This window comes from Melozone crissalis, unplaced genomic scaffold, assembly GCF_028551555.1.
Source record: "Melozone crissalis strain CALT ecotype California unplaced genomic scaffold, PUWL_Pcris_2 ptg000035l_1, whole genome shotgun sequence".
NCBI lineage: Eukaryota > Metazoa > Chordata > Aves > Passeriformes > Passerellidae > Melozone > Melozone crissalis.
Genome location: NW_026535813.1, coordinates 11268976 through 11295058, shown reverse-complemented (window position 1 = coordinate 11295058; position 26083 = coordinate 11268976). Strand labels below are relative to the sequence as shown.

The window sequence follows — 26083 nt, the reverse complement described above, 5'->3', positions numbered from 1 at the left end:
GCCATGGTTGAAGTCTTTCTGTGTGTTTCTTAGTCTGATTCTCTATTATTTTTTGCTCCTGTGCTGAAGTTGCTATTTATTCATGAGGCACAGGGGATATAGCTATTAGAGACTTTTGGATTCTGCAAAATATAATGTTATGGTTTTTATGACGATCATAGGTAAGTTCCAGTAAATATGTATCTTTCTAACTAAAGTTATTAAGGATGTCGGGTTTATTCATGTCAAAATAACTCATTTATTAAAGCTGTATTTTATACAGAAATCCATATTTTTGGTGTATTTTGTTCTTTACATCTGTCTCTTGATAACAGAATTCAATTCCTTTTGAAGCCACTTGGTATTTTTACCTGATATCCATCCATTATAATTTTCTGTCATTCCAGCTGAAATGACTATTATAACATTTTTATTTCTGTAAAGAATGTTGAAATTAAAGCAATGAGCCTGTGGTGAATGCTTGATTTTAAAAACAAAACAAACCCCCCCGAAAACTAGTGCGAGTTACTATTTTGTTTCTCAATATGTACAGTGAAGACTGGCAAATGTCTGGGTCAGAGTCAGTATCAGGAACTAGTTCTGATTCTGAATCAGAGGAAGATAAAGAGAAAAGCAGTTGTGAAGACAGTGAATCTGACTATGAGCCAGAAAACAAAGTCAAAAGCCGGAAACCTCCAAGCAGGTAAGAAGGTCTTGCATTTTAGCTACTCTGGTACTATTTCTGATTTGTAATCAAGTACTGTACTACTATACAGGCAAATGAAAACATTAATATTTATTATAGAACTTGAAGACCTTTTTTAATCTACAAAAGATGTTATCATACCAGTGGTTTGTGTTGAATACTTCTTTCCTGTCTGCTCCAACTGAAATTGGTGTAACTGAATAGTCATGAAAAACATGTATTCAGAAACAAATATAGAAGGCTTATAGTTGTCCATGTTGAAACTCCACTGTTGTGTTGTGTCTTATTGCCTTCAAGAATTGAGCCAAAAAGTGGCAAAAAGATTGCAGGACAGAAAAAGAGGCAGCTTGATTCGTCAGACAATGATGACTATGACAAGAGAGGATCTCGTCGCCAGGCAACAGTCAATGTTAGCTACAAAGAAGCTGAAGAAACCAAGACAGATTCTGATGACTTGTTGGAAGTCTGTGGAGAAGATGTCCCACAGCCTGAAGAAGATGAATTTGAAACTATAGAGAAGTTTATGGATAGTCGAATTGGCCGAAAAGGAGGTAATTTTGTTATCAGTGTTCTTAAGATGCTGCTCTGCATTGTGGTGCAATGTCAACAGCAATTATTCTCAGCTGTAGGTAACCTGTGATGTTTGTAAAGACATTTTAAAGTACCAGAAAGTAATCCTATTTTGTTTTTCATACTCATAAGGATGTTTCTTTTGTAAGCCTTATAAAATTAAACATAGCAGAACTTAAGTAACTAGAGAAGTGGTCACAGAACTAAGCCTGACAGAGCTCAAGAAGTGTTTGGACAATACTCTCAGGCACATGGTGTGACTCTTTGGGATGGGCCGGGAGTTGGACTCGATGATCTTTGTGGGTCCCTTCCAACTCAGCATATTCTGTGGTTCTGTGAAAGAGAAAAAATGAAGTGGAATATTGCTTAAATGCATAGCATACTGTTACATCACTATTTGTACAGTTTATTGATATTTGATAGGTATAAACTCTATACAAGAGGGTGAAGAGAAAATGGAATGAATACAAGAGCTAACCAGTAGCCTGAATGATGAAGGATGAGGTTAGGAAGGCTGAACCATTGAGATTGTGATTTCAGTTATTTATTTTCAAATAGTCCCAATACAGTGCAATGGATGGTGGAATATAAAATTTCAGTGGTATGCTTGCATGTGCATTTCTAGAACTAATTTTATGGATGATGGTAAGGGTTTCATATTTCCAGCATCTGATGAGATGCAATGTCCTGCTTGTGTGTTGCTTCTTTTTTTTCCAGTGTATTCTTACTCTAGCCCTTTACTCTAATGCACAGTGTCATCGCTGTGTTAAAAGCCTTTTGGACTAAACTTCTTCTATTTTACATGCCTTTTACTATTGCAATGCTCTGTTTCTATATCTGCCCCTGCATCTGGTTGGGTCCACTTCTTTATTTGGCTCTCCTCACAGAAATGGGCCTGTTTCTTTCTGCTAGTGTGCTTCAGCTGTAATACCAACTGTATTTAATTAAAAATTACCCCACATAAGATTCTTAAGGTTGGGGGGAGGGAAGTAGTAAAACGAGTTTAGGGAGAAATAGTTCAAGAGCAGCCCATCCCAAAGAGCATGAAGTCAGGCAAAATTGCCAGTAGGCTTGCAGAGATAAACAAGGAGCTCTTGGCAAAACTCAAAAACAAAGAGGAGGTATAGGGAAGGTGGAATACAGAGACACAATCCAAGCATGCAGAGACACAGTTAGGAAAGCCAAAGTCCACTTGGAATTGAATGTAGCAAGCATTGTCAAGGACAGCAACAAAGGCCTCTCTATAGGTGACAAAAGGAAGACTAAGGAAAATATAGGCATACTACTGAATGACAAGATAACACAGGACACGGAAAAGGCTGAGGTACTGAATACTTCATTCATCTCAGTCTTTACTATCAAGACCAGTCTTCAGGAATCCCTGGTCCCTGATATTGGGGAGGGAAAGCTGGAGCAAAGAATATGTACCCTTGGTGGAAGATGATCAGGCCAGGGAATACTTCGGCAAACTGCACATACATAAGTCAATGGGCCCTGATGGAATGTACCCATGAGTACTGAGGGAGCTGGCAGATGTCACTGCAAGGACACTCTCAATAATTTTTGATCATGGCAACTGGGAGAAGTGCCTGAGGACTGGAGGAAAGCAAGTGTCATAGAATCATAGAATGGTTTGGGTTGGAAAAGACCTTCAAAGTTCATCTACTCCCATCCCCCTGCAATGAGCAGGAACATCTTCAACTAGATCAGATTGCTCAGAGCTCTGTTCAACCTGACCTTAAATGTTTCCAGGGATGAGGCATCTACCACCTCTTTGGGCAACCCGTGCCAGTGTTTCACCACCCTTGTCATAAAAAATTTTTTCCTTATATCTAGTCTAAATCTCCCTTCATTTAGTTTAAAACCATTACCCCTTGTCCTATGGCAACAGGCCCTATGCAACTAAGCCCCACACAGCTGCTCACTCATTTTCCCCTGTGGGATGGGGGAGACTATCAGAAAAAATAAAAAGGTGAGAAAATTCATGGTTTGAGATAAAGGCAGTTTAATAGGGAAAGCAAATACTGCACACATAAGCAAAGCTAAACAAGCAATTCATTCACTACTTTCCATTGGCAGGCAGGTGTTCAGCCATAGCCAGGAAAGCAGGGGCCCATCATGCATAATGATTACTTGGGAAAACAAACCATCTCTCCCAACTTCTGGTGCACCCACAGCCTACTCCCTGGTGAGGTGGTATGAGAAGCAGCAAAGGCCTTGACTCTGTGTAAGCCCTGCTCAGCAATAACTAAAACATCCCTGATATATCAACACTGTTTCTATCACAAATTCAAAACATAGCCCCATACTGACTACTATAAAGAAAATTAATTCTATCCCAGCCAAAAGCAGAATGCCCTACTAAAAAGGTTGTCCCTATCTTCTTTTTTATAAGTCCTCTTTAAGTATTGAAAGACCACAATAAGGTGGAGTCTTATCCATGCTGAACAACCCCAACTCTCTCAGCCTGTTGTCATAGGAGAGGTGCTCCAGCCCTCTGATCATTTTCATTACTCTCTTCTGGACATGCTCCAACAGGTCCGTGTATTTCTTGTTCTGAGGACTCCAGAACTGGATGACTGGATGCAGTACTCCAGGTGGGGTATCACCAGTGGGGAGTAGAGGGGCAGAATCACCTCCCTCAACCTGTTGGCCACGCTTCTTTTGATGCAGCCCAGGATATGGTTGGGTTTTTGGGTTCTGATAGCACATTGCTGGCTCATGTCCAGCCTTTTATCTACCAGTACTCTCAAGTCCTTCTCCACAGGGCTGCTCTCAATCCCTTCATCCCCCAGCCTGTATTGATACCAGGGATTGCCTCAACCCAGGTGCCAGACCAGACCTTGCACTTGGCTTTGTTGAACCTCATGAGGTTCACATGGACCCACTTCTTGAGCTTGTCCAGGTCCCTCTGGATGGCATCCCATCCTTCAGGTGTGTCAACAGCACCACTCAGCTTGGTGTTGCCTGCAAACTTGCTGAGGGTGCACTCAATCACTTCATCTATGTCATTGATGAAGATATTAAATAACCATTGGTCCCAAACTCATCACTGATCTCCATCCAGACATGGAGCCAATTCCTTATCCATTAAATAGTCCACCAATTTAGAGAAGGATGTTGTGGGGGACCATGTCCAAGGCTTTACAGAAGTCCAGATAAGTGACATCTATAGCCCTTCCCTTGTCCACTGGTGGAGTCACTTCATCATAGAAGGCCACTAGGTTGGTCAGGCAGGACTTGCCCTTTTTGAAGCCATGCTGGTTGTCCCAAATCACGTCCCTGTCCTCTATGTGCCTTAGCATAGCTTCTAGGAGGATCTGTTCCATGATCTTCCAGGGCACAGAGGTGAGGCTGACAGGTTGTTAGTTTCCAGGGTCCTCCTTTCTACCCTTTTTAAAGATGGGTGCAATGTTTCCCTTTTTCCAGTTACCTGGGACTTCACCTGTCTGCCATGATTTTTTGAATATCATGGAGAGTGGCTTGGCAACTACATCAGCCAATTCCCTCAGGACTCTGGAGTACATCTCATCAGGTCCCAAAAACTTATTTATGTTCAGATTCCTCAGGTGGTCTCGAACCTGATCTTCACTTGCAGTAGGACAGACTTTGCCTCTTCAGTTCCTGCATTGACTGAGGAAAAAAAGTTGTTGAGTACCTTATCCTTCTACTCATCTGTTGTTACCAGTTTGCATGTTGGAGTTGTCCAGAGCGGTGGTGGAGTTTCCCTCCTTGGAGATATTCAGAAGCTATCTGGACATGGTCTTGGGCAACTGGTTCTAGGTGACCTTGTTTGAGCATAGAGGTTGGACCAATGACCTCCAAAAGTCCCATCCAATCTCAACCACTCTTTGATTCTGTAAATTTTATTTATGGCATCCATAGTAATAATTGAATAGTAGGCTATTGAAGTCTCAAGGCTGATTAAGCACAATTCTCAATATCTGTTATATTCTTAGAGATGAGAAGGACATAGCAAAGATGACAGCAAGCATTGTTAGTGGAGCATTCTCTCAGGATCATTAGAAAGACTAGGAATGCTAAGAAAATTCTGATGAGACTATAGGTTAGGGACAGAATTTTTTGGTTGCTTTTTTTGAATCTTGTTGGTATACTTGTGCATGTGTTAATATAGCTGCATCATAATTCTTCAAATAAGAAGACTGACATAAACATTGTAGATATAATTAATCAAGTTGCATCTTCATATAAGAGCATCACAAATTGCTTTCTGCAGTGTGTTTTTTTACTGGTTAATTTATGGCAGTGCATCAAGCCTTATGGTGTGGTTTCTTTATTAGCCACTGGTGCTGCAACCACCATCTATGCAGTTGAGGCAGATGGTGACCCAAATACTGGGTTTGAAAAATCAAAGGAGCCAGGAGAAATACAGTATCTTATTAAATGGAAAGGCTGGTCACACATCCATAATACATGGGAAACTGAGGAAACACTGAAGCAACAAAATGTTAAAGGAATGAAGAAACTGGACAACTACAAAAAAAAGGATCAGGAAACAAAACGCTGGTGAGTATTTTTATAACGATTTCCATGTTGCATATTTTTGTAACAATATAGATGGCTTTAAGTGCCTGTACAAGAGGAAGACAAAAGCTCTAAATTTGAAGCTTTCCTAACATCTTACGATCCTGTAAGATTCTGTGCACACCGACTTTACTTGAGCACGTGACAATACTCACACATCTTGTAAAATCAGGGCTTTAAGGAAGCAGCTTCTGCACCTAGATTTTAATATGTGTGTTATAAATGATGTTTTAACAAGATGAGTGGTGGGTTTTCTGGTTTTGTTTTAAATTTTAACTTTTACTAATTTTGTCATTGATTGTATTTTGATCAGAGTTCTTTGGGAATTGCTGCAGAGATTAAAAAAAATCAGAAATGACTAAAGCACTCAAAACATTACAGCATTTCGTTTTCTTGGCTCAAACTTCTGTCAAAGCCTCAGAACCAAGAAATTTAAAAATTCCTTACATTTTAGTGCTATGTTGTGGTATTCCAGTTTGTTAGTATGTGTAATATAATCTATGAACAGTGGTGGAATTTTTAGTGACTCATAAGATAGATTCTTAATAGTGAGCCATCTGTGTTCTGTGAAAATGCCATGTGAAGTGCATTAACTGTATTGAGAACAGATATTGTAAATAATCTGCATTACTAGTATAAGATGTAGCTGATAGTAATTTCTCTTTATAAGCTTCCTCAGTCATCAGTGATAACGTACCTGGACCAGATGCAACACTTTTATAGCAGGAATTCCAGAGTTGTAGCTTTTCCAAAGTTCTCTAAGCAGCATTCCTGTGGTGCTTACATTCAGAGCTTTAAAATTGCCAGATTTTCTTAATTTTAGAACTGCACAAAATAGTAAGTGCTGCAAATGAATTCCTGTTTCAGGCTGAAAAATGCTTCTCCAGAAGATGTGGAATATTATAACTGCCAGCAGGAACTTACAGATGATCTACATAAACAGTATCAAATAGTGGAGAGGATAATTGGTACGTGACAAACTTCCAGATGGAAAACAGTCTTGCGAATATTACAAGTTTATTGCTTGCATGTTGAATTTATAGTTAAGAAATTTAGGTTATTAATATCCCTAGCAGCTTAAGGCAAAACCAAATCTTTGATGAAAAGTTTTGTCTTATCACCTAAAATGAGTGCTTTCTTAAAATACAGAAAGAAAATACTGATCTAGTATCTCTAATGCGTTTCTACAGCTCATTCAAATCAGAAATCAGCAGCTGGTTATCCAGACTACTATTGCAAATGGCAAGGTCTGCCTTACTCAGAATGTAGCTGGGAAGACGGTGCTCTCATTGCCAAAAAATTTCAGACATGTATTGATGAGTATTTTAGCAGAAACCAATCCAAGACTACTCCATTTAAGGACTGCAAGGTGAGTGTGTAATTTCAATGGATTTATACAGTTGCAATAATTTTTTTAAAACCTGATCTATTTTATGCATTCAATAATGCATATTATAAAATCTTTTTGAATGCTGTCCATAACAGTGATAGCTATATTTATATATGTAGGAAGTATTACTGTTAAGAATAGACTTTGGTGTCCATGCCCATGGCAGGGGGGTTGGAACTAAATGTTCTTTAAGGTCCCTTCCAACCCAACCCATTCTATGTTTCTATATTTGCTCCTACTTATTTTTTTGTCATTCAAAGATGAAATTGTTTATTACTTTAATTTGTTTTTAAAGTAACCTTTGTGAATGAGTTCTTGTCATTTCTGTTGTGGAATTCAGATCAGCAAACTAATTTTAGCTTGCAAATTGGTGGATATTGTTATATGGCTTAGATGTTTGTCATGAATAAAGACCAGACTTGGTGACCAAACAGAATCATACAGCCTCTTTGTTTCTATAAGAAGATATATTGGTAACTTCACTTAGTAGTAAGACTGATGCTCAATTTGCTTTTGACAGATTCTAAAACAGAGGCCGAGGTTTGTTGCACTAAAGAAGCAACCATCTTATATTGGAGGACATGACAGTTTAGAGTTAAGAGATTATCAGTTAAATGGACTGAACTGGCTTGCCCACTCATGGTGCAAGTAAGTAGTCTTAAATTAGTCTTGCTGGTTTTAACTTGAAAGCATTTATAAATTTTGTTTGTTTGTTTGTTTGTTTGTTTTTAGAGGGAATAGTTGTATTCTTGCAGATGAAATGGGTCTGGGTAAAACAATACAAACAATTTCTTTTCTGAACTACCTGTTTCACGAACATCAACTGTATGGGCCTTTCTTGCTAGTCGTGCCACTTTCTACCTTGACATCTTGGCAAAGAGAGATTCAAACTTGGGCTCCTCAGATGAATGCTGTGGTTTACTTAGGAGATATAACTAGCAGAAATATGGTGAGTATTTCTTTGTATCATTGGAAATATTAGTGGTAAATAAGACTCACTTCATGTTCCTGTCTTATGCTAATCTCCAATATTTTGATTTGGAATGAGCAAATAATTATTTGAAACATTGCATATGGTTAAAATGCAAATTAAAAGTATAAATTTTGATCTGATCTGAATGAATATTAAAAATTTCATTCTTGTTTAATAATAAAAAGGATTAAAAATGCAACCTTGCATTTGAAAATAAATTCTTTTGTCATGGAATTATTTGGGTGCATAAAATAAATATTTAAGCCAAACAGACATAATTTTAATTTGTTTCCTGAAATGAAGACTATAAGGAACCTTATCCATTACAGTTTGCAAACAAAAAAAAAAAACAACCAACAAAAAACAAAAAACCCTAAACACACAAAGAAATCCATAAAAAACCCCAACCAAACAAAAGCTAACAAACACTCCACCACCACTGTTTAATAACTTTAAGAAAAAAAGCTTCACTTGTTATGTTCCTTGATCATGATCAGATTCTTGTATGTCACTTAACATCTATATTGCTATAGTACCTGAAGTCATCCTGATCAATAAGACCATTTTTCTACAGCTTATAGTTTGCTTGATTCTTCTTCTAGATAAGAACTCATGAATGGATGCATCCACAGACCAAGCGATTAAAATTTAATATACTTTTAACAACTTATGAAATTTTGCTGAAGGATAAGGTAATGACCCTTACTTCTTCAGGGAAATACAAATAATTTGTACAATGTAAAATTCCTTTAGAGTTGGCACATATTTAGGTTCTGGGCTGTTAAATGGATGGGGGAGTATGATGGCTTTACTTTTGGAATTATGAACGTTGTTTTCTTTAACCACTTTTAGATTTTATGTATGTGTGGTTAGACTTTCTGCCCCCTCCATTAACCCACATATCAAGTGGGTAAAACTTTTTTTTTTTCAGTTTGCTTGTGCTTCACATTGCTACCAAAATCTGTAAAAAAAAAAACCTTCCATAACACCAATACAGCATGAAGAAGCAGACATTCTTTATTTGGCTGAATGCATGAGGGGATATCTCCTCTGAAATACATGCTTAGTACAGGAAGCTTCCTGTTTATATGCTATATTTTACATACATATTCATAGGTTTTCCCTGAAAAAACACATGATAATAATTTCCCTGAAGTCATTAACATATGTTCCCGCTCCTTTATGCATGCGTTCTGTTCTGGGGCTCTCTGTCATACCTGACCGCCTGGTGAACTAGTAAAAGTTGGCACAACTGGGCTGGTTGCTTTCTAGCTCTTCTTCCTACAGAATAAGCATTGTGTGGTTCCATAGGCCAAGTTTTTTGAAGAATAAGGATTGTATTAACCCACCAGCTGCAAGCAATTCTTCATCTGGCAAAAACATTGCTGTAGTAATTTCTTTGCATCTCAAAATCTTTACTTTCCTGTTAGTCATCCAGGAACTGAAAAAACAAACCAGTCCATAGCTCCAAGCACCTGTGATTCACAACTCTGAAATTTCATGGGTTTTATTTTGTATTTGTGTGTGCAGTATTACATATATTTATATTACTACTCTCTTCCTGATGGTAGCGTATAAAATTTTTGTTAATCCTAATAGCATATGATAATCATAATAAGAAATTCTGCTTGCTGACTTTCTATTTAATTTGTTTGTACATGCTGAAAAGAAGGGAGTCAATAGTGGATTTATGTTGGGATTTTTTTGTCAGTTGAAAATGTAAAGATCAGCTTTTTGTCTTCTTCCTTACCCTAAGTATAAACTTGGTTTATACTTTCTTTTTAATGTTGGGATGCCTGCATAACCTTTTGAATCTAGCAAACATAAAACCTCTACTTAATATCAAAAACATATAGGTGTCCTTTTCTATTAAAATAAAAGGAGTGATGGTGTATATATAACCTCATGTAAAATGTCAGACATTGCATAATATATTAACTTGTATAATGTCTTTCCCTCTCCCCAATTTCTTGAAGTCATTCCTTGGTGGTCTGAATTGGGTATTTATAGGAGTTGATGAAGCTCATCGTTTAAAAAATGATGATTCCCTTCTGTACAAGACTTTAATAGACTTTAAGTCTAATCATCGTCTTCTTATTACTGGAACCCCTCTGCAAAACTCCCTTAAAGAGCTTTGGTCTTTGCTGCACTTCATCATGCCAGAAAAGTAAGGAATGTGATGGAGGGGGGGGGGGTATTGTAGTGATTGGAGAATGAATAAAGAATTGCATTGTGAAATAACTTTAGTATTTTTTATAAAATAGATGCACATATTTTTCATGCTGCTCTGGATAAATTGTTTTGGTAGCAGCTGTCACTTTTTCTTTTTTGGCAGTTCAGGAAAAGGATGGATTGATGTATGGCTGAAAACCTTGAAAACATGCTTCATCCTTATTTAAAAGAAAAATCATATGGATTTGCTGTCGGGAAATAGAATGGAGCTGAGGATGTCATCTTTTCTGTGTTAGCACCATGAATGAAAACCTCAATGCCCAATATCCAGTAATTTATTCAGGCACATGGTGTGATTCTTGGGGTAGTCCTGTGCAAGGCCAGGAGTTAGACTTTGATTACCTTTGTGGGTCTCTTCCAACTCAGGACATTCCATGATTCTATGCTTCAGGCAGCCAATTTCCCCTTAGGATTTGCATAGAATAGGTTGACATTATTCTATACTAACCTCAGTTTATATTTGGAATAAATAAGAGCACATCTTCCATTCAAATATCTTGTAAATACAAAGCATTGTCGCTTCAATTAATTTCGGTGCTATGCATTGCATTGACTTCTTCAGAACCTTGCAAACAAAGCCACTAAGTTTGTTGTCTGGCACCTATTCTTCATTTGATCACAAAGTGCATTCTCTTAGTCTGTTAGCACATACCAGAGGATAATCACATTTCAGCTAGTCCATACAAGCTGCAAAAGGTAGGTGGTCTACTCTCTTGCACTTCCTCCAGCTATACAACTAATTTTCATGCTACTCTTGAGAAATATAATTGAATTTCTATATCCTTCTACCCGTGTTTCCATGCAGAAAAGTAAAATGTTGTGTTTTCACTGAAGAAATTAAAATTCAGGACTTTGTTTTGAATTTTCATTCTGCAAAAGATTGTTAATTTCCATTCTCCTATTTGCTGACAAAATATTTGGAATTTCTTGTGAGATGCAAATTCAGAAACTTATTAAATAAAACAGAGGAGAGTAGTGAAGAAGTCTATTTGTGTTTGTGCACATGGTATATTAATGGTCTTTTGTGTGTCTGTGTTCATGGTATGTCATTATTTTACCTTTATTCTTTCTATGTTGAAGGTTTTCTTCCTGGGAAGATTTTGAAGAGGAGCATGGCAAAGGGAGAGAGTTCGGTTATGCAAGTCTTCACAAAGAACTTGAACCATTTTTACTCAGAAGAGTTAAAAAAGATGTAGAAAAGTCTTTGCCTGCTAAGGTTGAACAAATTTTGAGGATGGAAATGAGTGCATTGCAGAAGCAATATTACAAGTAAGTAATGACACTTTTTAATTCCTGCTATTTTAATGACATCTCTATATAAAAATTACTGAAGTGTAATGGTTTTCATAATGCAGTTTTAAAAGATATTTTGAGAGCTTACATCTTTCATATTTCCACAAATTTTTAGAAATTACTTCCATTGTGCACATTCTGTATCATAGGTGGATTTTAACCAGGAATTATAAAGCCCTGAGTAAAGGTTCAAAAGGCAGTACCTCGGGCTTTTTGAACATTATGATGGAACTCAAGAAGTGCTGTAACCATTGCTACCTCATTAAACCACCAGATGATAATGAATTCTATAATAAGCAGGAAGCCTTACAGGTAATACCTTTAAAAAAAAAAGTTAAGTGATTTTATATCTCTAATATGCATGCAATGATTGTATAGTGTTCTGTCAATTCATTTGTTCTTATTAAATTATGTCAAGAAAGACCGAGTTCTCTATCAAATGTGCATCCTGGGTTTTACAGGTAAGTGAATTGATTACCTTTCTGTTTGTTTCTTAACTGGAACTGAATAATTGAGAGATCAATACTAAATAGAATATCCTTGACTTGAATTATGATCAAAATAAAAAGGAAATAGTTTTAAATAGTCTGCATTTTCAGACTAAATAAACTGAAGACCTATTTTAAACCCAGAATAAAATAAAACAGTTAAATAAACAGATAAATTGAAGATAAATGCAAATGTATGTGACTGGCAGTGGTACACCAACAATCCATGTGATAGCAGAAAATAATCTGCTGAATCTCTTTAAGCTTAGTCTACTTGTTTTGTTGTTATAAATGAAAGCAGTTATAGCATCACTACCAAGGATGGTCTGTGATTATGTTGTGGGTTTATAGTTTGGGTTTTTTTGTAAAGGTTAACTAATCTTTGTACTAAAACTGTTGAGAACCACAGCAACAAATAAAAGGACTGTTATAATTGATGCAGTTTATAACACCATAAATGTTTTGAAAGATCAGGTTTTTTTTCTGTAAACTTTGAAGTTTATAATGTAAAAACTTTCCCAAAACTACTTGATTGAAATCACAAGTTGTCACTGCACAAGCGATTTTATATTATAAAATGCTTTTCAAAGCTAAAGGATGTTTGCAACTTGGCATACTTTAACTACTCAAATTTATAATTGATCTCATCAGACATGTTCAGCCATTATTGCTAGTAATTGCCTACTTGTAACAATGATTTCCTTGGCTCATCTGATTAAACTTTGTTAGCTCTAATTATGAATGATACATCCTTCTCATTTCTGGCATAAAGAATAAAAGCGCCTAACTCCCAATTTTTTATTTCCCAAAATTCTATCCTGAGCCTCTTCAGCTAGAGGCCTAATGATTTCATCAATAAATTCAGCATGCCACCTGAGTTTCTGTTCTAATTGTTTCAACTGGAGCTGAGAAGGTTGAACATCATAACCCAGCTAAAGCATGTTGACTTCTATTAACAGGATTCCTCTCACTTTTATCTTGTCAGAAAAGCTTGACTCATTAGGCATTGTTTAAAAATACTTAGAGGATCAAGTAGCAATGCTTAGGTCTGTTCAAAAGACAGAAGGTGAGGAGCAAGTAGTGCTAAGGTAGTCAGGTAATCTCGTTGTTTATTTGGTGGAAGAGAATTTGAGTTTGCACTGTAACTGCTCTAACTCATAGCACAGTATATTTGCCTAACATTTTAATGAAATGTTAAGGTGCTGTTTTATGAGCCAGAGCTGAGAAATGCTTTTATTTGAAAAACATGCTAGTGGGTACCCCTGTTGATTTCAGTTAGAGCACTTAAAGCTTTTATAATGAGTTTTTACAAGATCATGACTGACTAAATGCGTATACAACTTTCATGTTCAGTTAATGAATGTCTAACCATCTGCAGTGAATGTTAGTGTTGAGGTGAACTTACTTTGTAATACATGCTTTCTTGTCTTGTAGCATTTAATACGTAGCAGTGGCAAACTAATCCTTCTTGACAAGCTACTGATTCGCCTACGAGAACGTGGCAACAGAGTACTGATTTTCTCTCAGATGGTGAGGATGCTAGACATCCTAGCAGAGTATTTGAAGTATCGTCAGTTTCCCTTTCAGGTAAGAATTTTGCTGGTAGTAGTCAAGAAGCCTTGATTTTTACCATTTTATCTTTTTAAAAGTGTCCTTTTTGTAGAAAGATTTATGAAAGTTTAATTTTTCTGTACAGTAAAAGACTAGTAATTCCTATATGCCTAATAGTATTTTGAAATTAAACTGATTAATTGGAAGTGTTACATTATTCTTATATCCCCCCACACAATTGGTTTGGCAATTGAGAATTCAAGTTGCTCTGAACAGACTATAGTAGGAGTTCCTTTTTAACTGTATCATTCAATCTCTTTAGAGACTTGATGGATCAATAAAAGGGGAATTGAGGAAACAAGCCTTGGATCATTTTAATGCAGAAGGCTCAGAGGTATGGTATAAGTGGGTGGTTGTTGTTTTTTTAATCTACTCAGCTTTTTTTTCTTCTAGGAAGTATAACAAATGTTGCACAAAAACTGAAGATAGTATAAAATGAGGGATGTATTAGGTTGAAATTCCATTGCTGTTGCAGAGACTATAAGGTTTACAACCCATGCAACAAAAAAACCAAAAAAAAATCCCTAAATTCAACCAACCAAAAAACCCAAAAAAGCTTTGAAAAGCTAAAAGGAGGTTCAATAGGAAACACAGAATTTATGAAAATGGTGTTTATAACTAATATAACTGCATAGTTTTATTTTTAGATTTTTGTCAGTGCTTATTAGCAAAGTAATTTTAAGTGCTGTTTAGAAACTGAAGAATTTAATTTGTTGTATAGGACTTAATCCTTCAATTTTTATCGGAGCACTGAACTTTAACACAAGTTTTTGACATCAAATACCTACTTAAGCAATGGGCAGAATTAAGTTGTGTATATCCTTGCATAAAGAAAAAATATCTTGGATAGCTTTAAATATGGCTTCTGTTATCTTCATTTGTTGCCTCTTATATTCTTGCCGTGGAAGAAACTGAAGAGCTGATTTCTAACCATTGTTTGTGTACCACTTAAGATTCCTGGTTTATTTTTAGGTTTCCTATTATGGAAGCCATTCCATACCTTTGATAATCTTAGGTCTTTTGTCCTATACTGACAGGGTTTTTCAGTAATAGAAGCATAGCATTTGTCAGTTGCTGCTGAACTTATGTTTCTGTTATGGTTGAGGAGGAAGGACTTCATAACATAAACTTCAGATATTTTTTAAATACAGAAGTTAGTTCTGTTTTAAATTTCTTGTGCAGACATACTTGCCTTTTTCTGGTATCCTTATAGTTGTACTGTACAGTTTGTAAGATGAAAGGGGATCCAAATTTCACATGGTATTCAAGAATGAAGACAAACAATGGAATTGTGCAGCAATAAAATTGTTACCTGTTTTATTCTTTATTTCTTTCCTAATAATAAATTTCATGCTTTTTTTTTCTTTTTTTCTTTTTTTTTTTGCTAATACTGAGTTAAAGTATTCATGGAAATATTTACAAATCCAAGGACTCATTCCTTAGCAGTAATGGCTTCTATTAGCTTTGACTGTACTTAAAACTCAAATTTATTTCCTATTTATCTTTAGTTTCATATGGTTTTTTTTTGCCTTTTTCATAAGATCCTTCTGTAGTCCCTTGCCCTTGTAGTTGACCTTGAATAACTCCATATCATCTGCAAACTTAGTCACCTCATTACTCATCTTATTTTCACATTCTTTATGAATATGTTGAAGAGCATTGACCCCAGCAGAACACTTTAGTTTTCTTTACAAAAAACCAGATGAACTTGGGCACACATGAGGCTTTAACAATAAGGGGTGGTGGTGTATTTTTTGGCAATGTTTTGCTTGGTTTTTTTCTCCCCAAGTGGCTTTTGTTCATCTTCTAGAGTGCTGCTTCCTTTAAACCATGGAGAAGCCAATACCTGTTTGCAAGAGAAGTTGATATCAGTTTGCTTTATACAAGTTCTGGCTGGACTAGAGTTGTCTTCATAGCAGCTCACATGGTGCTGTGTTTTAGATTTGTGATGTAAACAATGCTAGTAACACACCAGTGTGTTAGCTGTTGCTGAGCATTGCTTACATAGTATCAAGGCCTTCTCTGTTTCTCACTCTGCTCTTCCAGTGAATCGATTGGGTGGTGCGCAAGAGGTTGGGAGGGGACATAACCAGGCATATGGCCTGAACTAACTAGAGAGATTCCATGCCTTATAACATCATGCTCAGCAATAAAAAAAGTTAGAGGAAGAGGTTTAAGGAGATTAGCCATCTTTTGCTTGGGAATTGGCTGGACATCAGTCCTGACTATGGGAATGTGGCAAGGGATTGCATTTGCATCATTTGTTCTGTTTTGTTTTCTTTCTCTCTTTTTCCACTTCTCCTTTGCTTATTAAACAATTTTTATCTTGACCCCCAAGTTTCCCTGCTTTCAGTCTTCCTTTCTTCTTCCCTGTCCCACTGGGGATGTGGGCAAGAAGTGATTGTGTGGCTGCGTGGTGCTTAACTGCCTATAAAAAATATTAGCTGGTCTAAAGAAAACAGTGAACTGATACTTTTTGAAGGCCATTGATACTGTCCCTCACAGCGTCCTTCTGGACAAGTTGTCCAACTGTGGGATGAGCAGGTTCATGGTGTGCTGGGTGAAGAACTGATGGAAGGGCCGTGCTCAAAGGTTTGTAGTGAATGGAGCTACATCTGCCTGGTCACTCTTCACTAGTGATATCCCTCAGGGTTCAATTTTAAAGCCAGTCAGTCCTGTTCAATATTTTTGTCAATGATCTGGATGCAGGAGTTGAATGCACCATTAGCAAGTTTACTGATGATACCAAACTGAGAGGGGCTGTTGGCTCTCTTGAGGGACAATAGGCCTTGCAGAGGGATCTAGATAGGTTGGAGCATTGGGCAACCATCAGTGGCATGAAATTTAACAAGTCCGAGTGCCAGATCCTGTACCTGGGATAGAGTCATGCTGGGCACAAGTATAGATTGGGAGAGGAGTGTGTGAAAAGCAGCCCTGCAGGAAGGGATCTGGGGGTGCTGGTCAGCAGAAGGCTCAGTATAAGTCAGCAGTGAACCTGGGCAGCCAAGAGAGCAACCTCCATCCTGGGGGGCATCAAACACAGTAGAACCAGTTGGTCAAAAGAGGTGATGATCCTGCTGTATTCACTGCTGATGTGGCCTCACCTTGAGTACTGTGTGCAGTTGTGGGCCCCACCACTTAAGAAGGATGTGAAAGTCCTTGAATGTATTCTGAGAAGGGCAACCAAGCTGGTGAAAGGGCTAGAAGGAATGTCCTGTGTGGAGCAGCTGAGGACACTGGGTTTGTCTAGTTTGGAGAAAAAGAAGGTGAGGGGTGACCTCATGGCTCTCTATAGCTTCCTGGGGAGAGGAAGTGGAGAGGGAGGTGCTGAACTCTTCTCCCTAAGATCAGTGACAGGACGCATGGGAGTGGTTCAAAGCTGGGGCAGCGGAGGTTCAGAATTGACAGTAGAAAGCATTTCTTTACTGAGAGGGTGATCAGACACTGGAACAGGCTTCCTAGAGAGGTGGTCGATGACCCAAGCCTGTCAGTGTTCAAGAGGCATTTGGACAATGCCCTTAATAACATGCTTTAACTTTTGGTCAGCCCTGAAGTGGTCAGGCAGTTGGACTAGATTGTGGTTGTCAGTCTCTTCCAACCAAAATAGTCTAGTCTATTCTATTCAAATAGCAATCCACTGGCTCTAGACATGACAAACAACTTCTTGTATTAGAAGTCTAACAAATGTTTATGATATACTTAAAGAAATATATGAGTTCATAGTCTGCTCCACAGAGCATATAAAGTCATGTCATATTGGTTCTTTAAAGGAATATTATAGCTAATATATATAAAGCTATTTCTTCTTTTATAATTTCAGGACTTCTGCTTTTTGCTGTCTACCAGAGCTGGAGGATTAGGTATAAACTTAGCATCTGCTGACACTGTAGTTATATTTGATTCTGATTGGAATCCACAGAATGATCTGCAGGCACAGGCTAGAGCTCATAGGATTGGACAGAAGAAACAGGTACATGCGCTTCTCTTTTAGGTACCAAACCTGAAGGAAGAATGAATTATGTTAGCCATAAGCTGTCTGTCTGGCCCATCACAGTCCTCATGTATTTTGAGAATGACTAATACTTGCTAAAATATCTGAAAATGTTAATAATAATGATTTGCCTTTTAAATATTTTTTTAAATCTCCCTCTACAGAGAGATAGCACAGCAGCTGTAGTATATGGATGGGTAGGAGAAGTTGCGGACTTGTCCCATGTTCATTGGCATTGTATCATTCTAGAAAGTAACTGCTGTACTTAAAGCACATCCATTTTGCTTTGTTTAATACTTTGTACTTCTCTTTGGGTTTCTTGCAGAATACCTCAAGTAGTAATCAGACATAAAACATTTCCTTGTGGCCATGCTTGTGCTTAATCATAGAAACTTAGAGGAGAGGTCTAAGAAATTTTTTCAAATATAATTTCTATAGAGACTGTGATAACATGATTGACTGGTTTCATATAAACAATACTAGTTCAATAAGATTTAGATTTTTAATCATGTCTAATATTTCTCCCTGTTATTGCTCAAGGGTTTTTTGTTAACTTCATCTGTGTATTTTTTCATGGGTAATTTGTGAGCGGGCAAATAAAACCTTTTTTCTCATATACATAGGTTAATATTTATCGGCTAGTCACAAAAGCATCAGTAGAAGAAGACATTCTTGAAAGAGCCAAGAAAAAGATGGTGTTAGATCACTTAGTAATTCAGAGAATGGACACTACAGGGAAAACTGTACTACATACAGGCTCTACTCCCTCCAGGTATATTTGTTTATTCTTTCATATTACCTTATGCTTAAGTATACTTGACTATTTGAGTAAAAATTCAAGTAATTTCACTTGGTTAATAAAAGGCAAAAATTATGTGGTAAGGAGTTATGTAAGTAAAGACTGCAAAGTATATTGTCCATGTCATTTTTTTTACATAATAAAACTAGTTTTTATTTAGGACAAAAGGAAATTTGACTCATGGTTATAGTAAATTGAAACTGTTCACTAAGATAAAGTGTTTATGTGAAACTTTCTGTATTTCAGCTCAACACCTTTTAATAAGGAAGAGTTATCAGCAATTTTGAAGTTCGGTGCTGAGGAACTTTTTAAAGAACCTGAAGGGGAAGAAGAGGAGCCTCAGGTAAATGGAACAGTGCATCTACACTTGGTGGACGGAGAAACCTATGAATTGTTTTGTTGTAAAGAGAAACTTCTGTTTCAGGAAATGGATATAGATGAAATCCTGAAGAGGGCCGAAACTCGAGAAAATGAACCAGGTCCACTGACTGTAGGAGATGAGTTGCTTTCACAGTTCAAGGTATTGCTCTGTTCCCTCCCTCTTTCCTTAATTATACTTTCCTTTATTAATGCTATTTTTTGTTCTTCTTTACCTATTTATTGTTCCTTCATTCTTACATCATTCACACATCATGTGATGGGTGAGCAACCGGCTCATGGGTTGGGCAAAAAGGGTTATAGTGAATGGGGTGACATCAGACTGGCAACCTGTCACTAGTGGGGTTCTACAGGGCTCCATCTTAGGCCCTGTGCTCTTCAACATCTTCATGAGTGACTTGAATACAGGACTTGAAGGGATAAAAAGTAAATTTGCAGATGATACAAAATTGGGAGGAGATGTTGACCTCCTCAAAGGCAGAGAGGCCCTGCAGAGAGACCTCAAGAAATTAGAGAAATGGGCAATCACCAACCATATGAAGTTTAACAAGGGCAAGTGCCAAATTCTGCACTTGGGATGGAGCAACCCTGGATGTATGGGCAGACTGAGGAATGAGAGGCTGGAAAGCAGTGCCATGCAAAGGGACCTAGGTGTCCTGGTTGACAGGAAGGTGAATATGAGTCAGCAGTGCCCTGGCAGTCAGGAGGGCCAACTGTGTCCTGGGGGGAATCAGGCCCAGCATCACCAGCCTGGCAAGGGAGGTGATTTTCCCGCTCTGCTCTGCACTGCTGTGGCCTCACTTTGAGTATTGTGTGCAATTTTGGGTGCCACAATATAAAAAAGACATTAGGCTATTAGAGAGCATGCAAAGGAGGGCCACAAGGATGGTGAAGGGCCTTGAGGGGAAACCTTATGAGGAGTGATTGATGTCACTTGGCTTGTTCAGCCTGGAAAAGAGGATACTGAGGGGAGACCCCACTGAAGTGTTCAACATCCTCACAAAGGGACATGGAGGGGCAGGCACTGATCTTTTCTCCCTGGTGACCGGTGACCAGTGACAGGACTTGAGGAAACAGCATGGAGCTAAGTCAGAGGAGGTTTAGGTTGGGTATGAGAAAAAGGTTCTTCGCCCAAAGGGTGGTTGGGCACTGGAACAGGCTCCCCAGGGAAGTGGTCACAGCACCATGCCTGTCTGAGTTCAAATGTTTGGACAATGCTCTCAGGCACATGGTGTGACTCTTGGGGGTGTCCTGTGCAGAGCGAGGAGTTGGACTTTGGTCCCTGTGGGTCCCTTCTAACTCAGCATATTCTGGGATTCTGTGAAATATGTGAAACACTAAGTTAGCTCTTTGGCATGCAATGTCTATTCACCTATACAGGTGTCGTGGTTTGACACTGACTCAACGCCAGGCACCCACAAGGGTTGCTCGCTCACCCTTCCCTGCCACAGCTGGGTAGAGGAGAGAAAAAAAAATAATTAAGGGTTCATGAGTTGAGATAAGGACCAGGAGAAAACACTTCAAGGGCAAAACAGGCTCAACTTAAGGTTGCAAAGTGAATTTATTACTAACAGAATCAGAGGAGGATAATGAGAAGTAAAATAAGCCCTTAAAACACCTTTTTCCCCTCAGCCCCTTCTTCCTTCCCACTGACAGCGCAGAGAGACAGGGCATGGGGAGTTTGGTCAGTTCATCACCTGAAATTTTCTTCCACTACTCTGGGAGATGAGTCCTTCCCTGTGAGACTATGGGGTCCCTCCCACAGGAGACAGTTCTCCGTGAACTTCTCTGGCATGGGTCCACTCTCACGAGCAGCAGTCCTACCACATTGCTGCAGTGTGAATTCCCCCCACGGGCACACAGTCCTCCCAAAACTGCCACAACGTGAGTCAATCTTCCACAGCGTGCAGTCCTCCAAGGACAGGCTGCTCCAGCTTGGAAGCAGGGGCCCTCTCTCTCCACTGGGTCTTTCACTGGATCACAGTCTCCTCCAGGCATCTACCCATTCCAGCATGAGCTCCTCCCCCACAGGCTGTGAGTGGATCTCTGCATCCCCTGTGGATCCCCATGGGCTGCAGGGGGACAGCCTGCTTCACCATGGTCATCACCACGGCCTGCAGAGGGATCTCTGCTTTGGTGCCTGGAGCACCTCCTCCCCCTCCTTCTCCACTGACTTTGGTGTCACCATGTTGTTTTTCCTCACATGTTCTCACCTCCTCCTCTTCTCTGACTAGATGGAAAAACTGTGTGCCCTTTGTTTTGATTTTCGTCTTAAATATGTTATCACAGAGGTGTTACCAACCTTTCTAATTGGCCCAGCTTTGGCCAGCAGCATGTCCATCTTCAGAGCCATCAGGGATTGACTCTGCCAGACATGGTGGAAACTTCCAGCAGCTTCTCACAGAAGCCACCTCTGAGGCCCCCTCTTCCCCCCCCCAAAAAAAACTCCAGGCTGTGCAAAACCAATACAACAGGGTAATTACTTCCAGTGCAAGCATGTAAAATACATATTTTGCTAACAAAATAAGAAAGATATTTACAAATACATTAGTCCTTGATTTAATTGTTAGCATACTGGGGAGAGCTGTTTTTAATTTAATGCTTTATGCTGTTAAGCACCTGTAGTACTTCTGAAAACAAAGAATGAAATTTGGATTTCTTAAATAATTACTTTCAGAAACTTCTTTCAGCCCCCATGTAAACATAAATGCCAGATATGCTTAACTGGATGATACTTATAATACTGAGTGAGTCCAATTGTGGATGGTGATGTATTTTTGTTGGTTGGGGCATTTTTCCTTTGTTTTTGTGGTCTTTTTGTTGTTTAAGTTTGGTGTGGTTTTGTTTGTTTTTTTTTTTTTAAATCAAGGCTGGACTTCTTTAGATCAGTTGAGTAGTAAATAAATTTTATGCTCATCATTCATTTGCAATATACTGTGATTACAGTTTATTAATGTTTAGTTAGTTCTACATTATTAAATGTTCATATTAACTCTGACATATAGTTAGACTTGCTCTCTGTTTTGAAGGAATTTAAACAACAATCACAGCTATCAGGTATGCATTTTATAGTGGTTTTATTATAGATCTCAACTTGTAAAAGAAGAAAAATATTCTTATCTTTATATTCAGCCATGTTGTATGCAGTGTGTGTGTTTCATTTCTGAAAATATTTTCATTGGAGAGTCCTTCATGAAGCATTTTATATGTGTACATTTTGTGTATATACAAATAAATAAAATGTGTCATTCTGAACTAAGTTTTCCTAATATATTAATTACTGGCTCTTTGTATAAGTAAAGGATGTATTGATTTGGTGAAAATACTTATCTTCCAATATCTAAGGTGGCTAACTTTTCAAATATGGATGAAGATGACATTGAGTTGAAACCAGAACAAAATTTAAGAAACTGGGAAGAAATCATTCCAGAAGTCCAGCGGCGACGAATAGAAGAGGAAGAAAGACAAAAAGAACTTGAAGAAATATATATGCTGCCAAGGATGAGAAACTGTGCAAAACAGGTATCTGGGTTTCTACTGACTAACTGATTTTGTTGTTGTTATTATTTGGGTTTTCTATTGCAGTTGTTTTGGCTTGTACTTTTGGGTTGGGTGGTTTTCATTTGTGGCACCCACACACACACCCCCCCTCATTTTTGACAGGCTAGATAACATATTAATAAAATGTTAAGTCATGTAGCTTTGAACTACTTAATCTGAAATTCCAGATCAGCTTTAATGGAAGTGAAGGGAAACGCAGTAGGAGGAGAAGATATTCTGGATCTGATAGTGACTCAGTCTCAGAAAGAAAACGACCAAAAAAACGTGGAAGACCGCGAACTATTCCTCGAGAAAATATTAAAGGATTTAGTGATGCAGAGATTAGGCGGTAAGATGTGGGGGGACATGCATGTTTAAAGGGACAAAACTTTTTTTTGTCATTTTAGAGTTTGAAAATATGGAAACTAGTCTATTTTGCATTTATTTAGTTTAAATTTTTTATTCTAGGCATTTAAGTCTTTACTCTTGAGTAGTTTGGGGTGCTGATGTAAGAAACTGTTATGTGCAGAATTTGAACCTATTTTGGTGAGGAATAACTTGAGTTAAAAATGTTCTACAAAAAGGTTCGGCGAGTTTTGTTTTTTTAAATTTCTTGTAATTGTATTTGTATTAATGTTATATGATGCGTTTTAAAGCTAAAAAAAAATATTTTGATACGTTGTTGTGGTTTAACCTTGGTAGGCAGCTAAGCACCACACAGCTGCTTGCTCAGTCTCCTCCAGAGGGACTGGGGAGAGAATCAGAAGTGTAAAAATGAGAAAACTTGTAGGTTGAGATAAAGACAGTTTAATGGGGAAAGCAAAAGCCACATGCACAAGAAAAGCAAAACAAGGAATTCATTTACCACTTCCCAGTAGCAAGCATTTACCCATTTCCTGGAAAACAGGGCTTCACCGTGTGTAACAGTTACTTGGGAAGACAGATACCATAACACCAAACATTTCCTCTCCCTCCTACACAGTTTTTATTGCCAAGCATGACACCATATGGTCTGGAATAACCCTTTTGTCAGTTGGGGTCAGCTGTCCCAGCTGTGTCCCCTCTCAACTTCTTGTGCACCCCCAGCCTACTCACTGGTGGGGTGGTATGAGAAACAGCAAAGGCCCTGATGCTGTGAAAACACTGTTAAGCAAGAGCTGAAACATTAGCATGTCATCAACAATGCTTTGGTCACAAATATAAAACATACTAGCAGAAATGGTGCTCTGAACAAAATTAACTTTATCTCAGCAAAACCCAGTACATAAGTGAATCTGTGCAGCTGGTCCCACAATATTTGATGCAAAAAATACTTCTTTGGGAGAAGGAGTAGAAATTGTTTTGCTTTCCTTTGGTTTGTGAAATGCTACTTTGCTTCTGTAATTTAAGTATTCATTTTTATCTAAAATACTGTACAACTTATAAAGTATTTTTGATTATATAAATAACCTTTAAGAGCCTTGTTTCCTTTTCATTTTATCTAATATATAATCGTTTGCTGCTTTTGTCAGGGATATTCTTATGCTTGCATTCCTTTATCTTTCATGTTATGTTTTCCTAAGTCTTAAAATTGCCGCTAGCTTCTCTTAATTATGAGAGACCTAACATAATATCTGAATTCTCAATTTACTATGAATCCACATTTGATTTTTATGATTAGACACATCACGTTGCTGAATTCTTTGTCATGTGAAACTAATTAGTAAAGTAACTTTTGAAAGAAATTGTATCTTCTGTTGTTTTATTTATATAATTTATTAAAACAAATATAACTCTGGTTTTAAATGTGGGTTGTCTTCATATAGTAAGCCATCCTAGTCTCTCTAGTTCTTATTTTCTTTGTATTGTCCACATAACCTTGTACTAAGACTTTACACGTACATTTTAAAAACCAATGTAGTTAAGCATACATTTTTTTTAACTGCAAAATTATTTTCTGTTATTAGGTTTATAAAGAGTTACAAGAAATTTGGTGGCCCACTTGAAAGGTAAACTAATTTGCTTATATTTGTATAGCAACTTGGTACCTTGTTTCCATTAAAATTAAACAGTACACCAAGAAACCTTAGGTTAAAGAGGAAATAGTGTGACTAATCTTTTGCCTGTACTATGACATGAATTTGAGTTTTTTTCCTTTCATCATATATGATATGTATGTAGACAGCCAGTTTGACAAATCTTTACATTTTGCAAGACTGCTTGCTTTTTCTTTATACTTAACCTACTATTCTGTTAATTCTGCATTAGTGACAGTCATTCAGGTTTTTTTGTTTGATATGTGAATAAAACCATAGACTTAATAATAGTTCCTTTTCTATTTAAAAGAATGTGTTGAAATGTAACTCAAAACTGCATCAATGGGATCCTTTTTTTTTTCCTGTTGTATAGTCCTTTGTGTGAAATACCCTTTTCTTATAGTTTCTGTATTTTCTTTAGCTGCTTTTAACTGCATGCATTAAAATTTTACACAGCAAGTGTGGATGAATGATAACTTACAGGATCACTTTTCTAGTTTCAAAATCTGAAGGAGTCATTCATAATGCTAAAGTTTTAGAGCTGTAAAAACATATTTGTTTTCTTCCAGGTTAGATGCTATAGCTAGAGATGCTGAGCTAGTTGATAAATCTGAGATAGACCTTAGACGTCTGGGAGAACTTGTACATAATGGATGCATTAAGGCTTTAAAGGACAATTCCTTTGGCCAAGAAAGAGCAGGTAAAGTGTGTTTGGGGGTGGGGGAGTGGAATAAAAAGTGTCAAAGAGATATGAACGATTCTTGCACTCTGATTATAACAAAACAATTGTGTTAGGGGAAAACATTAACAAAATGTTAGCATGCTAGGTGATTTAGTAAAAAGGATTTTAGTAAGAAGACTTTTTGGTTTTGTTTTTCTTCCCCGTTTCCCTGAGTGAGTTGTCATAGTAGAATGCAATATGGTTTTGCTTTACCATGAAATTTAAAATTAATATGCTAATATTAACTGGAAGACCTTGAGGTCCTGGAGTTTAATTAAAGCATTTGGTTAAGAAAAATTCATTTCCTATAATTGAATGTCTGCTGCTATAGCATCAAACTTTTTTTTTTTCTATGTTTGTCTATAAGATACACATAAAAGCTAAATATTTTGATAATTTGTTCCTTTATTTTAAGGAGGTAGATTTGGGAAAGTTAAAGGCCCAACATTCCGAATATCAGGAGTGCAGGTGAATGCAAAGTTAGTTATTTCTCATGAAGAAGAGTTGGCACCATTGCACAAATCCATTCCTGCAGATCCAGAAGAAAGGAAAAGGTATTTTTTTTTCTTCCTAAAGGAACCCATAATGTAGAAAGTTATTCAAGGCTTTTATGAATATATTTAACCAATCCAGACTGAGTACACTGGGACACCCATGCCACTCCATTACCTCTAAGAACTGGCAGCAGAAATTTGCTCCACATTCTTTCTTTATTCTTCCTTCCCTTTCCTTAGAAGCCAGTATTTGCTTTGACTTCTGAACTGTATTCATTGGGGACTGGGTTCAGTTATTCTTAATTATTCCAGGATAGAAATCAGACTTGTTGAGGAACTGCTTTGTGTCACCTCTGCC

General features: G+C 37.6%; 1 protein-coding gene across 1 annotated transcript in view; it reads left to right on the top strand.

Moving 5' to 3' along the window:
- The window catches only part of LOC128941409 (chromodomain-helicase-DNA-binding protein 1-like), a gene marked incomplete at its 5' end in the record, with an annotated part of 51173 nt that overhangs the window by 11377 nt on the left and 13713 nt on the right, over positions 1 to 26083 (top strand). The window contains 22 exons of the mRNA XM_054283158.1: positions 533 to 682; positions 983 to 1236; positions 5557 to 5782; positions 6668 to 6768; positions 6991 to 7169; positions 7711 to 7838; positions 7923 to 8139; positions 8766 to 8855; positions 10140 to 10330; positions 11476 to 11664; positions 11838 to 12000; positions 13611 to 13763; positions 14050 to 14121; positions 17608 to 17757; positions 18402 to 18550; positions 18824 to 18920; positions 19002 to 19097; positions 22301 to 22477; positions 22684 to 22844; positions 24442 to 24483; positions 25080 to 25210; positions 25647 to 25785. Of these exons, the coding sequence (XP_054139133.1) occupies positions 533 to 682; positions 983 to 1236; positions 5557 to 5782; positions 6668 to 6768; positions 6991 to 7169; positions 7711 to 7838; positions 7923 to 8139; positions 8766 to 8855; positions 10140 to 10330; positions 11476 to 11664; positions 11838 to 12000; positions 13611 to 13763; positions 14050 to 14121; positions 17608 to 17757; positions 18402 to 18550; positions 18824 to 18920; positions 19002 to 19097; positions 22301 to 22477; positions 22684 to 22844; positions 24442 to 24483; positions 25080 to 25210; positions 25647 to 25785 (3255 nt within the window). The remainder of the gene's footprint in view (positions 1 to 532; positions 683 to 982; positions 1237 to 5556; positions 5783 to 6667; positions 6769 to 6990; positions 7170 to 7710; positions 7839 to 7922; positions 8140 to 8765; positions 8856 to 10139; positions 10331 to 11475; positions 11665 to 11837; positions 12001 to 13610; positions 13764 to 14049; positions 14122 to 17607; positions 17758 to 18401; positions 18551 to 18823; positions 18921 to 19001; positions 19098 to 22300; positions 22478 to 22683; positions 22845 to 24441; positions 24484 to 25079; positions 25211 to 25646; positions 25786 to 26083) is intronic.